Here is a 13,865-nt window from a genome sequence, read left to right as displayed (position 1 = left end):
CTTCGCCCAAAAAAGAAGTGTTGGGGCCTGAGAGAAAATATGGCAGGTAGGGGACTTGCCTTGAATGCACTAGACCTTGGTTTGATCCCTCACATTGCATATGGTCCCCCAAACTCAGCCAGGAGTAAGCTGTGAGAACAGCGTTGTGTGGCCCCAAAACAACCAGAAAAATCATACAACAGGGCTTAAAGCAGTGCAGCATATGCCTGGCATGTGCAAAGCTCTGAGTTCTGTCCCTTGTACCCGCAGTATTCCCTTCCATGTAAGATCTCCATATGTGTTTCTGGTAAGCCCTGAGCATTGCTGGGTCAAAGCAATCAGATCTGAACCCTGGCACCCATGTTCCCCCAGCACTAAGGTGAGATCCCAAACAAAACTAGGACTCGTAAATTTAGGGGTGCATGTGGTCACACCCAGCTATGCTCAAGACTGGTAGAACTAGGGGACCATATACTGTGCTGGAGATAGAAGGCGGGTGGGCTGCAGGCGAGGAAGCGCTAAACCGCTCTGCTCTCTGGCCCCAGCCAGGACGGGTCAATTTATTGAATCTGACTTAAAGTCCTAATCATTACACCATGGTAGCGAGCTTGTGCGTGTCACGAGTACACACCACTCATCCAACCCCATAAATAAACTTTATCAACAGAGAACAATGTGCTGTAACGCAGACTTAAGGGATAATGCTTTGAAACTAAGTAAACGGTCAGGGAATCGAAAGCAGTGCAGGGCGCTAACCGTCCCCTTCAGCCTTGCACAGGGTGCTTGGCCACACCCGTCCTCAGTTCTCACAACCATCCTGCAAACTCTGTGTAATCGCGTCCCCCCTCGCCCCCCACTGGACATGGAGGAGCCGAAACAACGTGCCTGCAGCCATCAGTCAAGGTACAAACGAGCAGGTGTCCCAGCTCACTTCTCGTCTTCAAAACCTGACCCCAGCGGGCAGCCATCAACCGCCAGAGTGATCTCAACCTACTAACGAAGACCACCGCCCAGTCGCCCCCTGGGGCACCAAATCAGATTGGACTGGACACGGGTACCAGACCGCGGGAGGGGAGAGCCTGCTGCTATTGAAATCACGCCATATGTATGCACCAATCGCAAGAGCGGAAAAACGTTGGGGGCGGGTTTATGCAAAATTTAACGCGCAGTGAGCTGCCAAAAGCCGAAACAAAAAGAATTATTTGAAGGCTATTTCCCCAAAAATGCATTTTTAATATGAAGAAATAATGCAAAATCAATTTTAACAAAAAATACAGTTTGACAAATTATATAAAATTGCCAGACTTTAATAGACACCACAATCCTAATGGGAGTAGCTTATCTAAGGCAGGCGAGGCACCAAAGACGTCGGTATCGCTTCTCGGCCTTTTGGCTAAGATCAAGTGTAGTATCTGTTCTTATCAGTTTAATATCTGATACGTCCTCTATCCGAGGACAATATATTAAATGGATTTTTGGGACTAGGAAATGGAATAGGAGCTTGCTCCGTCCATTCCACGCATCGACCTGGTATTGCAGTACCTCCAGGAACGGTGCACCCCCTCGGGGGAATAAAAACGGTTTAAATAATAGACTTACACGAAAACTTCAAGGGCTGTTACATTTACTGGCGGTTTTTGGGCAAACATCTATCGCATCTACAGAACGCAAGTTTCTTAGATCGCGTAGTACAGACGGCTTAGATTCGCGTTTTGTTTCCGTGGGCTATTTCTGGCACTGCACTTCTAATCCTTATTGCTAGCGTTTTTCAGGGGTGGGGTGTGGCTGTTTCTTACAAAACGCGAGAACGCGTTGCACGATACTGGTTGTACTAAAAGGGAGTGGATTAGAATCAACTCCAGCGGTATAGAGTTCACCGAAGACGCTTTCCACCGTGTGTGTGTTACGCTTCAGAACCTCATAAGCTAGCATATGTCTTCACTTTTTTTTTTTTTTTTTTTTGCTTTTTGGGTCTCACTTGGCGATGCACAGGGGTTACTCCTGGCTCTGCACTCAGGAGTTAGTCCTGGTGGTGCTCAGGGGACCATATGGGATGCTGGGGATTGAACCCGGGTCGCCCGCCGTGCAAAGCAAACGCTCTACCCACTGATATTTTCACATTTTCTTTTTTTACGTAAGGCAAGTTTTTTTTTATTTCCTGGCTTTTGGGGTCACACCTCGGATGCTCAGGGGTTAACTCCTAGCATTGCTGGGGGGGGGGGAAATGATGTGGGATGCCTGTGATTGAACCCGACTCAGCCACATGCAAAGCAACGACCTACTCGCTGTACTATCGCTCCGGCCCCAGTAAATTAGCAAATTTTAGCACAGCGGATAGGGCGTTTTGTCTTGCACGCAGCCGACCCGGGTTCGATTCGCAGCATCCCATATGGTCCCCCAGCACCGCCAGGAATAATTCCAGAGTGCAGAGCCAGGAGTAACCCCTGTCTGTGCACTGTTGGGTATGACCCAAAAAGCAAAAAAAAAAAAAAAAATTAACCGACGCTAAATCCTTTTTTTTGGGGGGGTCACACCCGGCGATGCACAGGGGTTACTCCTGGCTCTGCACTCAGGAATCACTCCTGGCGGTGCTCAGGGGACCATATGGGATGCTGATGCTGGGATTAAAACCCGAGATGGCCGCGTGCAAGGCAAACACCCTACCCGCTGTGCTGTCGCTCCAGCTCCCCGACGCTAAATCTCTTTAAACCTCCTTGGGGTGTGTATTTTTTTTTTTTTTGGTCTTTGGGTCACACCTGGTGATGCACAGGGGTTACTCCTGGCTTTACACTCAGGAATTACTCCCTCCTGGCGGTGCTCGGGGAGGATCTGTGGGATGCTGGGAATCGAATCCGTGTCGGCCGCGTGCAAGGCAAGCACCCTACCCGCTTGTACTATTGCTCCAGCCCCGGAGGTGTCTTTAAACTCGCACAGCGTGCAGGCAACCTGGCTCAAAGTTAGAGCGCAGGCCTCTATGCACCGAGCCCACGGCTCCATCGCGGCCCCGCGGAAACTCCCCAGGTCTCCTACCACACTGGCTCCCCGCGTCATTACATCAAATCACGAGGGTCATTACATTTTTTTTTTGCTTTTTGGGTCACACCCGGCAATGCTCAGGGGTTACTCCTGGCTTTGCACTCAGGAATTACCCCTGGCAGTGCTTGGGGGACCATATGGGATGCCGGGGATCGAACCCGGGTCAGCCGCGTGCAAGGCAAATGCCCTACCCTCTGTGCTATCACTCCGGCCCCAACGAGGGTCATTACAAACTCCGGCGACTCCGACGTCTCCTAGCCCGAGTCGGGGATCTCAACCCTCTCCAAAACTTTTAAAGCGAGAACCCACTTCGCTCCGCGACGCCGCGCACTAGTGACGTCACCGCGGCGCCGGAAGTGCCGTTTAGGAAGCACGAGCGTGGGTTCCCGGGCTCAGCCATGGCGGCTGCCGGGGCGCGCTGGAACCATGTGTGGGTCGGCACCGACACCGGGATCCTGAAAGGTGGGTGGCGGGGCGGCGCGTGCGGGAGTGGAGGGGGGTTCTGCTCGAGAGGTCCCGCCACGACTGACGGCCGCGTCCCGCAGGGGTGAACCTACAGCGCAAACAGGCGGCCAACTTCACGGCGAGCGGCCAGCCGCGGCGCGAGGAGGCGGTGAGCGCCCTGTGCTGGGGCCCGGGCTCCGAGACGCAGGTGAGCGGCCGCGGGCCGGAGGGGGGCCCCGGGCGCCGCGGCCTCGCTCCTCTCGCCATCCCGTGCCTCTCTGCCCGCAGATCCTGGTGGGCTGCGCCGACAGAACCGTGAGGCACTTCAGCACCGAGGAAGGCCGATTCCAGGGTCAGAGGCACTGCCCGGGAGGGGAGGGCACCTTCCGAGGCCTCGCCCAGGTGGACGGGTAAGGCGGAGCCCCCCTCGGATCGCTTTGATGCTGGGGAGCGGAGATGGCCCCCCGGCGCTGCAGTGAGCCCCCGCCCCCTGGGACGGTGGGGTAGCTCCTGAGCATCGCGGAATGTGGACCCCCCCAAAAAAAAAACAAAATTCTTAGGAGACACTGGCGGGGCTGGGTGCCAGGGACCTGCTCGTGCATTTCTCTGTAGCAGACCGTTATTGAGCAGCGGCCGCCTTGCGGGCCGTGCCGGGATCACTAGCAAAGATCCCTTTTAGAAAGACAGGAGGGAACTCAGGTACGACTAGAAAGAGAATGTTCCCCGCCCCCCCACCCCCCAGAATAGGCCCCATGTGTAATGGCAGGAGTGGACACGGGGTGGCAGATGACACTCTCAAAAGAGCCCGATTGCTGCCTTAAACCCAATGCAGAGTGCTCACCGCCCCCCTAGTTAAGCTGTGAAGGGAGGGTTTTCACCGTTCCTAGGACTTCCTACTGAAGCCTTCCCTTTCTTGAACCAAATAAAGTTTCTGCTGGATTTGGCCATCTCGTCTCTGGGCTTCTGCTTTCAATCATGACCACCCAAGGACAAGCGTCTGCACAGGGTTGCCGGTGACCTTCTAGACTGGCCTTCGAGTCTGCATCTTGCAGGGTTTTCTGCTTCCTTAGTCCTTTGACAGTGAGCAAACAATTGAATAATTTAGAGCAGGATTTCTTAGCCGGGAGCCATATGGCTCCTGTGCATCCTCAAGACCCCAGGTTTTCACATCTGCATCCCAAGGGGCCACAGTAGTCATGTAAATGGGGGAGGCTGGCCCTTGGCAGGAGACTGGGGGGCCAACCATGGAAGGATGGGGTGGGGGGTGAGGGGGCAAAACAAGGAAACAAAGCCAGCGGGAGGTCACAGTGGGAGAAGGCTGAGAAACACTAGAGTATGTTATTACTGTGGTCAAAAAACTAAGTTTAATTTTTTGCTTTGGGGACCACATCCAGCTCGATGCTTTGGGGTAACTCTTGGCCTAGTGCTGAGGGAGCACTTCTTGTGATGGCGCTCAGGGAAGCCGGGGGTGTGCTCCAGTCCTTTAAGCCGTCTTTATGTTTGAAATGGGGACAGTCACTAGCAAAGCAACAAAACCTCCAGAGTAATGAATAGGAAGATGGCCGGGGTCAGGTTCCTGCCTTAGCTTTCTCTGAAGATGGAGCAAGAAGGCAGTAAATGGGCCGTTGTAATGTGATGGCTTTGGATTCTGGGGAGCCCGGTGATGATCCCTGGCACCCCATGATCCCCTTAAGCACAGGAGCTGGGAGTAGCCCCAGCACACTGTCAGGTATAGTGAAACCCAAAGAGGAGGAGGAGGAGGAGGAGTAATAATTCTGTCAGGTGAGCTCTGGAAGGTGGGAGATGAGGCCTTGAAGGCAGGGCAGGATTTTGACAGGTGGAGGAAACACTGATTCCCAGGAGCATTCTAGAACTCTCTCAGGCCTGGGAAAGGGCACAGATTGAGGCCAGATTACAGGATGCATCTAAGGGAAGGTGAAGGGCATTAGCATGTCAAAACCCAGGAGAAGGCTAAGGACCAGGGATGGAACCCTGGGTCTCACACTTAAAGGGGAAGTGTCCTGTAACTAAGCCTGTCCGAGCACCTGGGAAGTGTTTCAGAGCTGAGAGGGCCAGAGCGCTTGTTCTGCCGGCTGGCGCCCGCGTTTCCAAACCAGCTCCTGCATGATGCTTCGGGATCACTGTATCACTCTCATCCCGTTGCTCACCGATTTGCTCAGTAACGTCTCTATTGTGAGACTACTTGTTACTGTTTTTGGCATATCACATACACCACGGGTAGCTTGCCAGGTGCTTGCGTACAGCCCCAAAACTAGAGGGGAAAAAAGAAACAAAAACCTAACAGTAAAGGTCTTTTAAGTGCCAAGTTGGGAATTTGCCCTTTTGTAGGTGATGGAGTGTTCGTGGCTTTTGTACAGGAAGTGACGTGGACAGGGTGCGGGCCCGTGGGACTGCGGGGCAGAGAGCAGTCAGGAGACTGGCCAGAGTCCAGACCACGGGGTGGAGGGTGGGTGGCTGCAAGGAGGGCTCAGGCGCGGGCTTGGGGTGGGGGCACTTTAAGAGATGAGCTTATATATTTGGGGGGGCGCGGGCAGGGGGCATACTAGGATATGCTCAGGTCAGGCTTATTCCTGGCAGGGCTCAGGGGACCATCCTGAGTTGGCTGCATGCAAGGCGGGTGCCGACCCTCTGTACTATGGCTCCAGCTTAGAGAGAATGAACTTTTAATATCTGAAACCCCCACAGGGAACTTCAGACAGAGATGTGTCTTTGGGGGGTTGGGCAGAGTCCAGACATTTCAAGCCAAGTGGGCAAATCTTTGCATTCCTCAGTGCTTCTGTCGGCTCAGTAAAGAAACCAGGAACCAGGGCCAGAGAGAGAGTGTAAGCGGGTAGAGCACTTGCATGCAGCCGACCCTGGTTTTTTATTTATTTTGCTTTCTGGGCACACCCAGCGATGCACAGGGGTTACTCCTGGCTCTACACTCAGGAATTACTCCTGGCGGTGCTAGGGGACCATATGGGATGCTGGGAATCGAACCCAGGTCGGCCACATGCAAGGCAAACGCCCTCCCCGCTGTGCTATAGCTCCAGCCCCCGGCTCTGGTTTGATGCTGGGCGTCACATCTGGTCCTGGATCATCACATATGACTCCTGGCCAGGAGTCAGCCTTAAGCGCCACCCTGTATAGCCCCAAAACAAAACTTCAAGGTAGGAGGGCTGGGGGGATAGTTCGGCAGGTAACCTTGTAGGTCCAATCCCCAGCATCCCGTAGGATCCCCCGAGCATCACCACTAACCTCTGCACATCAGATTTTCCCCCCAAAACAAAAAAAGAGGCCGGAAGATAATGCAGGTCGTTGGACACTGCCTTGCCTCCAGCCAAACCTGGTGGGCCCCTGCACCACACGTGGCCCAGTGCTGCGAGGGGTCTTGACACAGAGTCGGTAACGACACCACAGCAGGTGGCCAGTCAAAATTTAGGAAACTGGGGCTGGAGTGATAGCATAGCGGGGAGGGCGTTTGCCTTGCGCGCGGCAGACCGGGGTTCGAGTCCCAGCATCCCATATGGTCCCTGAGCACTGCCAGGAGTAACGCCTGTGCATTGCCGGGTGTGACCAAAAAAAAAAAAAGAAACTGCACAAAGGGCTGGAGCCCAGGTTTTGCGTGTGGGAAGGTGGGATTCAGTCCTCGGCACCACATGGTCCCCCAAACACTGCTAGGAGTGACTCCATAGCACTGAATTGGGAGTAGGCCCACGCACCTACAAAATTCTCTAAAATAAGAGCCAGGGAGACAGTTGAGAGGGCTCGAGAGAGCTTTAGAGCTCAGTGGGCAGAGGGTAGCCTTGGCATGTGTGGGGCCCAGGTATGGCCCCCCCAAACTCCGAATGAAACTGGAGGAAACGAAGTGAGTTGCAGCCTGAGTGGGGAGCTGCCAGTTGGGCACTGCCCAGACCCCGGCTGTGAAGAGGCAGCCCTGAACATGACGCTGCCGGGGGGAGCAGGAACTTCGGGGGGCTGACTGCCACCTGGCCAACGCTCTGGTACTTTGCTTTGGGTCACACCCGACGATGCTCAGGGGTTCCTCCTGGCTCTGCACTAAGGAATCCCTCCTGGCGGTGCTCAGAGCACCATATGGGATGCCGGGGATTGAACCCAGGTTGGCTGCGTGCAAGGCAAATGCCCTCCCCGCTGGATTATGGCTCCAGCCCTGCTTTGGGGCACTTCGACGGTGTCTGACCCGAGTCTCTCCTGCCCGCAGCACGCTCATCACCTGTGTGGATTCCGGGGTTCTCCGAGTCTGGAGGGATGAGGACAAGGATGCCTCCTCCGACCCGGTGAGGCTCTCCGACCCCGACCCCGACCCCGAGTGCGGGGTCCGGGGCCTAAAAACCCAGCACGTGCTTTGGGGAGAGGATCCAGGTCTCTGGAACTGACCCTCCCCCCCTCCTGCCTGTTCTTTCCAGCTCCTGGAACTGAACGTGGGCCCCGGGGTGTGTAGGATGCGCCAGGACCCGGCGCGTCCCCACCTCGTGGCCACTGGTGGGAAGGAAAACGCCCTGAAAGTGTGGGACCTGCAGGGGTCTCCCGAGCCCGTGTTCAGGGCCAAGAACGTGAGTGCTGGGGTGCAGGGGCTGGGCCGGTGCTGCTGCAACCAGGTGGGCTTAAGGGGTAGAGGAAGAGCAGCCAAGGAAGGGGACCCCCGAGAGCCCCCCACCTCCAGCCCTGTGCCCCATCTCTCCCCCTGCCAGGTACGCAACGACTGGCTGGACCTGCGGGTGCCCATCTGGGACCAGGACATCCACTTCCTCCCGGAGTCGCAGAAGATTGTCACCTGCACAGGGTACCACCAGGTGAGGCATCACCAGCCCTGCCCCACCCCCTGTCCCATTCTGGACCCCCCCAAACCCACCGGGCACTTCGGGTCTTCCAGCTGCCTGCCCCTCAGCCCTGGGCTCTCGGGAGGGAGGGTTTCCGTGTGCTGGGCCCGGCGCCGTGTGGAGCAGCGGGGCGGGGTAAGGTGTCGGGAATTACCTGGGGAGGAGAGAAGATTTGCCAGGGGCACAGATCAAAGCCAGGATCGAGAGGGTGCAGCCCATTCTGCTCTGAGACGCGTCCATATGGGAGGCCGGGATCGACCCCTGGTCACCCGGGTTGGTCCCACGCAAGGCAAACATCCTGGGGCTGGGGCTTAGCGGGGAAGGCCCTTGCTTTGCACATGGCGGACCAGGGTTGGATCCCTGGCATTTCATGTGGTCCCCCGAGCACTGCCAAGAGTAATTCCTGAGCTCAGAGCAAGGAGGAACCCCTGAGCATGGCTGGGTGTGACCCAAAAAGTTTATTTATTTATTTTTTTCTTTTTGGGTCACACCCAGTGATGCTCAGGGGTTACTCCTGGCTTTGCACTCAGGAATTGCTCCTGGCAGTGCTTGGGGGACCATATGGGATGTCGGGGATCGAACCCGGGTCGGCCGCGTGCAAGGCAAACGCCCTACCCGCTGTGCTATCGCTCCGGCCCCATGACCCAAAAAGTTTAAAAAAAAAAAAAAGGCAAACACCCTACCCACTGTGCTGTCACTCCAGCCTCTTACCAATGTTTCCTTTTCCTCCTGTCCTGGCCGACCTCCTCGGCTGGAAGTCCGCTTCCTCTGACGCTTGGCCCCCAGTGCCAGCAACGGAGGCAGGGGCATGGATGCCCCCCTTGGGCCCCGCAGCTCCTCAGCCCTGTCCCTTTTTTTTCTTTTTTCTTTTTGGGGCACACCCGGCGATGCACAGGGGTTCCTCCTGGCTCATGCACTCAGGAATTACCCCTGGCGGTGCTTGGGGGACCATATGGGATGCTGGGAATCGAACCCGTGTCGGCCACATGCAAGGCAAACGCCCTACCCGCTGTGCTATCGCTCCAGCCCCATCTTTTTAAATTTTGTTGTTGCTTTTTGGGTCACACTGGGCAATGCTCAGGGGTTCCTCCTGGCTCTGCACTCAGGAATTACTCCTGGCGGTGCTTGGGGGACCCTATGGGATGCTGGGAATTGAACCCAGGTCGGCTGCAGGCAAGGCAAATGCCCTCTCTGCTGGGCTAGCGCTCCGGCCCCCAGCCCTGTCCCTTTCACACTCCTCAGCGGCTCCTCCACATGAGAAATGAGGGGGCCGGGGTGGGGAGATGCGGAAGAGTCAGAGGGGGGCATGCCTGTGGCGGGAGGTGCTCTTGTGACCCCTCAGTCTTCCTCCAGGTCCGCGTCTATGATCCCGCCTCCCCGCAGCGCCGGCCGGTCCTGGAGGCCACCTATGGCGAGTACCCGCTGACGGCCATGACCCTCGCGCCCGAGGGCCAGTGAGTGTTCAGGCAGAGTGCGAGGGTCCCGGGAAGGCCCTCCTGGGTTTGGTTTTCTTGGTTCGGGGGTTGGTTGTGTTTTGTTTTGGGGGCCACACCCGGTGATGCTCCGGGGTTACTCCTGGCTCTGCACTTAGAGCACGTGGCCGTGCTCGGGGCGGCCATACCGGGCCATGTCGAACCCGGCCACCTCCAAGGCCAGCACCTGACCTGCTGTATTCTCTCTCCATCTCATTTGTCCCCTCTATTTTTGGTTCTTTTTTTTTGGGGGGGGGTGGGGACGGTACCCGGAAGTGCTCAGAAATCACTCCCCCAAGGCCTGGTTGGACCTGGGGGACCCCAGGGGTGGCAGGGGTCGAACCCGAGTTGGTTGGGAGCGAGGCCAGCATCCTTCCTGCCGTCCCGGGCTCCAACCCTTGTCCCATCCGCCTGTTCTCACTCCTCAGCTCTGTGATCGTGGGGAACACGCACGGGCAGCTGGCAGAAATTGACCTCCGGCAAGGTGAGTGAGTGGCCGCGGGGGGGGGGGCGCCCATGGAGGGGCCGGGTGGGGACTGCAATGGCTGAGCCCAGGCCTTGCGTGCAGGCGGCCTGGGGTCCTTCCCCGGCGCCACAGGGTCCCCAGAACGCTGCTAGGAGCAAACACCCTCCTCCCCACCACCAGCCCAGCACTGTCGGTTGTGACCTATAAGCAGATAGCCAGGGTTCGAATCCTGGCTTGACCAAAATCTGTGTGACCCGTGACAAATGATTTCTGTAAATGGGAAATAGTGGGGAATCCGGTCTCGGGTGTGTTGAGGATGAAATATGGAGGGAGTGCAGGTTTTGGGAGGGGGTGCGGGGTCACACCCGGCGATGCCAGGTCAGACCCAGTTACTCCTGGCTCTGCACTCAGGAATTACTCCCGGCAGTACTCAGGGGACCCTATAGGATGCCGGGGATTCAATCATCCAGGTCAGCTTCACCCAAGGCACACGCCCTCCCCTCCGTACTATCGCTCTAGTCCTCATGAAGACACGTGAACAACGCAATTCAGCACAGGGCTTTCCAGCCCGGGTTCTCCCGGGAACATTTCTCACGCCTGCTTGTCTCTTTTTGGGGCGACACCCACGACCCTGGGGGATGCGGGAGATCGAACCCAGGTCAGCCGATCCCCAGGTCAGTTGCGTGCAAGGCCAGCGTGCTCCCAGCTGTGCTTTCGCTCCGGCCCTTTGGTGTTCTCGCTGGAGCACACCGTTATCCCTTTCTCTCCCCTCATATCTTTCAAGCGAAGTTCGGCCAAAGCTCTCGCGTCATGGGGCTGGAGCAATAGCACAGCGGGGAGGGCGTTTGCCTTGCACGTGGCTGACCCGGGTTTGATTCCCAGCATCCCATATGGTCCCCCATGCACCACCAGGAGTAATTCCTGAGTGCAAAGCCAGGAGTAACCCCTGTGCATCGCCGGGTGTGACCCGAAAAGGAAAAAAAAAAAAAGCTCTCACGTCACCAAAACTAGTCAATCCATAAATCCTGGTGGCCAGAAGGGGGCGGGCAGACAGCCTCTGGCTCAGGCCCTTCCTCCCTCCCCCAGGGCGCCTGGTGGGCTGTCTGAAGGGACTGGCGGGCAGTGTCCGAGGCTTGCAGTGTCACCCCTCCAAGCCCCTCCTGGCCTCCTGCGGGCTGGACAGAGTCCTGAGGATACACAGGATCCGGAACCCCCGGGGCCTGGAGCACAAGGTGAGCGCCCGCCCCCTCCCTCCCCGCCCCGGCCCGGAGGGGACACTGGCCTGAAGGCCGCTCCTCTTCTGCAGGTCTACCTCAAGTCTCAGCTGAACTGCCTCCTCCTGTCCGGCCGGGAGAACTGGGAGGTGAGCACGCCAAGTCCTCCCTCACGTCCTCCCCAGAGATTCTGGGAAACTGGGCCTCAGCCGGGACTCCCCACCCGGAGTCCAGCCCTTCACGCGGCTGCTTACGACATGCACATGGTCGTTTTCTTCCTCTTTGTCTTGGGGGTCCCACGCCCGGCAGTGCTCATGGCTTAGTCTTGCTTCTGGGCTCAGGAATCGCTCCTGGACCGTATGGGGCGAGGGGGCGGCCCCTCAATAGAAGAATGTTCATAAGCAGGGGCTGGAGAGAGAGTGGGGAACGCACTTGCCTTGCACCCCATATGGGCCCCCTGGGCCCCACCAGGAGTGAGCCCTCAGCACCGCTAGGTGTAACCAACCCCAAAGGAACAACAAAAAAAAAATGTTAAAACAGGGTTTTTTGGTTTTGTTTGGGGGGGGGCCACACCTGGCAGCGTTCAGTGGGTTGCGTGGGGCGGGGCGGGGCGGAGCACAGGGGATGCTGGGGATCAAACCCAGCTGGGCCGAGTGCAAGGCGAGTGCCCTACCTGCTGTGCTATTGCTCTGGCCCCCAAACCAAAACAGGATCTAACAGGAAATGTGAAGCCAAGTTCCGTGATTTCTCCAAGGGAACTTGAGAATCTAGTCCTGGGAAGGAAGGGTGGGGAGGGAGAAAACAAAAAAATTAAGAAGAGGGGCTGGAGTGATAGCACAGCGGCGGGTAGGGCGTTTGCCTTACACGTGGCCGACCCGGGTTCGATTCCCAGCATCCTATATGGTCCCCTGAGCACCGCCAGGGATAATTCCTGAGTGCAGAGCCAGGAGTAACCCCTGTGCATCGCCGGGTGTGACCCAAAAAGCAAAAAAAAAAAAAAAAAAAATTAAGAAGAGATAGTCCCCAGGCCATTGAGATGGTCCAGTGAGGAAGGCGCTGGCCGTGCATGCGTCTGACCCGAGGCTGGTCCCCAGTACCCTGGACGGTCGGTTCCCTGGGAACACCAGGCCTGTAGACACTCTGGCTGGAGCCACAGTGACAGTACAGCGGGGAGGGCACGTGCCTTGCACGAGGCCCACCCAGTTGGATCTCCAGCATTCCATACGGTCCCCCGGGCACCACCAGGAGTGATTCCAGAGCCAGGAGTAAGCCCTGAGCATCGCCGGGTGTGACCCAAAGCCAAGCCAAAAAGCCCTGAACCTAGTCCCGCCAGCAGGGGGCGGGGGGACCCGGGAGGGGGTGGGTGGGCCCGCCCCGGCCCCCCTCGCTCCTTTGATTGCTGAGGTCTCTGCTTTCCTCCCTCGCAGGACGAGCCCCACGAACCTGAAGAGCCCAGCAGGCCCCCACAAGACCTAGAAACTGACGAGCTCTGGGCCTCGTTGGAGGCAGCGGCCAAGCGGAAACGCCCCGGTTCCGAGCTGACCCGAGGGACGCCCCAAACTTGTCCGAGGAAGAAGAAGCGGCCCGGGGTCCGCCAGCCCCCGGCAGAGCCGCCCGCGCTGGCGGTGTAAATAAACCATGCAACCCACCACGGGGGCCGCAGCCTTTCTTGAGGGCCAGGTGGGGAGGGAGAGGGCGGGCTGGGCCTGCTGACGTCACAAACAGCGCACGGACCCCTCGGGCGAGGGGGGAATGTGGGGCTGCTTGTGGCCATGGGCTGCTGCCAGGACAAGGAGCAGAACGAGCACAAGGACAACAGGTCGGAGGATGGGGAGGACGACGGGGCCAAACAGGAACTGAGGCGTAAGAGCCGGGGCGACCCCGGGCGGGGGTCGCCTCGCAGGGCGCCGGTGGGGGGGGCAGGGGGGGCTCACGGCCTCGTCTCCGCAGGCCAGGAGGGCGACATGGAGACGTCGGATGAGAAGAAGCACAAATCCAACGACAGCCTCCTGATCACCGTGCTGTGGCGGAGGCTCTCCATGTTCAGCCGTCGGGGGTCCTCGCGGACCACCAGGCCGTCGGTCGAGAGTCAAAAGCTGGGGCCTGCGCTCCAGGAAATGAACAAAGAGGGCATCGAGGAGGAGGAGTCGGAGGCAGAGGCAGAGGCAGAGGCAGAGGCGGAGGAGGAGGCGGAGGCAGAGGCAGAGGCGGAGAAGGAGAAGGGATGACCCCCCCAGCCCTGCTCTCAGTCCGCCGTTAGCCCCCAGAAAATAAAATTTGTTCACTTGCACCCGCCTAAGGGCTTGGACCTCCGCGGCACGGGAGCCGCGGGCTCTTTAAGGGGGTCCAGAGCCCCTCCCCCCCACCCCCCACGGCCCGGACGCAGCTCTTTAAGGGGGCGTGGCCGGAGCGG

The 13,865-nt window shown here is 57.9% G+C and overlaps 2 protein-coding genes and 1 non-coding gene across 4 annotated transcripts; all 3 read left to right on the top strand.

Annotated features, from left to right (window-relative positions):
- Positions 1-1,352: 1,352 nt before the first annotated feature.
- On the top strand, positions 1,353-1,543 carry LOC129406406 (U2 spliceosomal RNA). Its single transcript, XR_008630995.1, has one exon. It is a non-coding gene; the product is annotated as a U2 spliceosomal RNA (small nuclear RNA).
- A 1,803-nt stretch (positions 1,544-3,346) lies between these two features.
- On the top strand, positions 3,347-13,101 carry WDR74 (WD repeat domain 74). 2 transcript variants are annotated; one of them, XM_004621495.2, is made up of 11 exons: positions 3,347-3,477; positions 3,561-3,667; positions 3,748-3,869; positions 7,682-7,757; positions 7,887-8,033; positions 8,172-8,273; positions 9,654-9,754; positions 10,201-10,256; positions 11,325-11,470; positions 11,545-11,601; positions 12,880-13,101. In XM_004621495.2, exons 1-11 carry the CDS (start codon positions 3,414-3,416, stop codon positions 13,081-13,083), a joined length of 1,182 nt encoding a protein of 393 aa, XP_004621552.2. In that variant the 5' UTR covers positions 3,347-3,413; the 3' UTR covers positions 13,084-13,101. The 2 variants fall into 2 exon arrangements, with proteins under 2 accessions (XP_004621552.2, XP_054998421.1); XM_055142446.1 differs by lacking the exon at positions 11,545-11,601.
- Positions 13,102-13,776, top strand: TEX54 (testis expressed 54). The gene is made up of 2 exons (XM_055142448.1): positions 13,102-13,315; positions 13,403-13,776. Exons 1-2 carry the CDS (start codon positions 13,225-13,227, stop codon positions 13,678-13,680), a joined length of 369 nt encoding a protein of 122 aa, XP_054998423.1. The 5' UTR covers positions 13,102-13,224; the 3' UTR covers positions 13,681-13,776.
- The last annotated feature ends 89 nt before the right edge of the window (positions 13,777-13,865 follow it).

Source organism: Sorex araneus, chromosome 6 (genome assembly GCF_027595985.1).
Source record: "Sorex araneus isolate mSorAra2 chromosome 6, mSorAra2.pri, whole genome shotgun sequence".
NCBI classification, from domain to species: Eukaryota; Metazoa; Chordata; class Mammalia; order Eulipotyphla; family Soricidae; genus Sorex; species Sorex araneus.
This window is presented reverse-complemented; position numbering and strand designations above follow the sequence as displayed.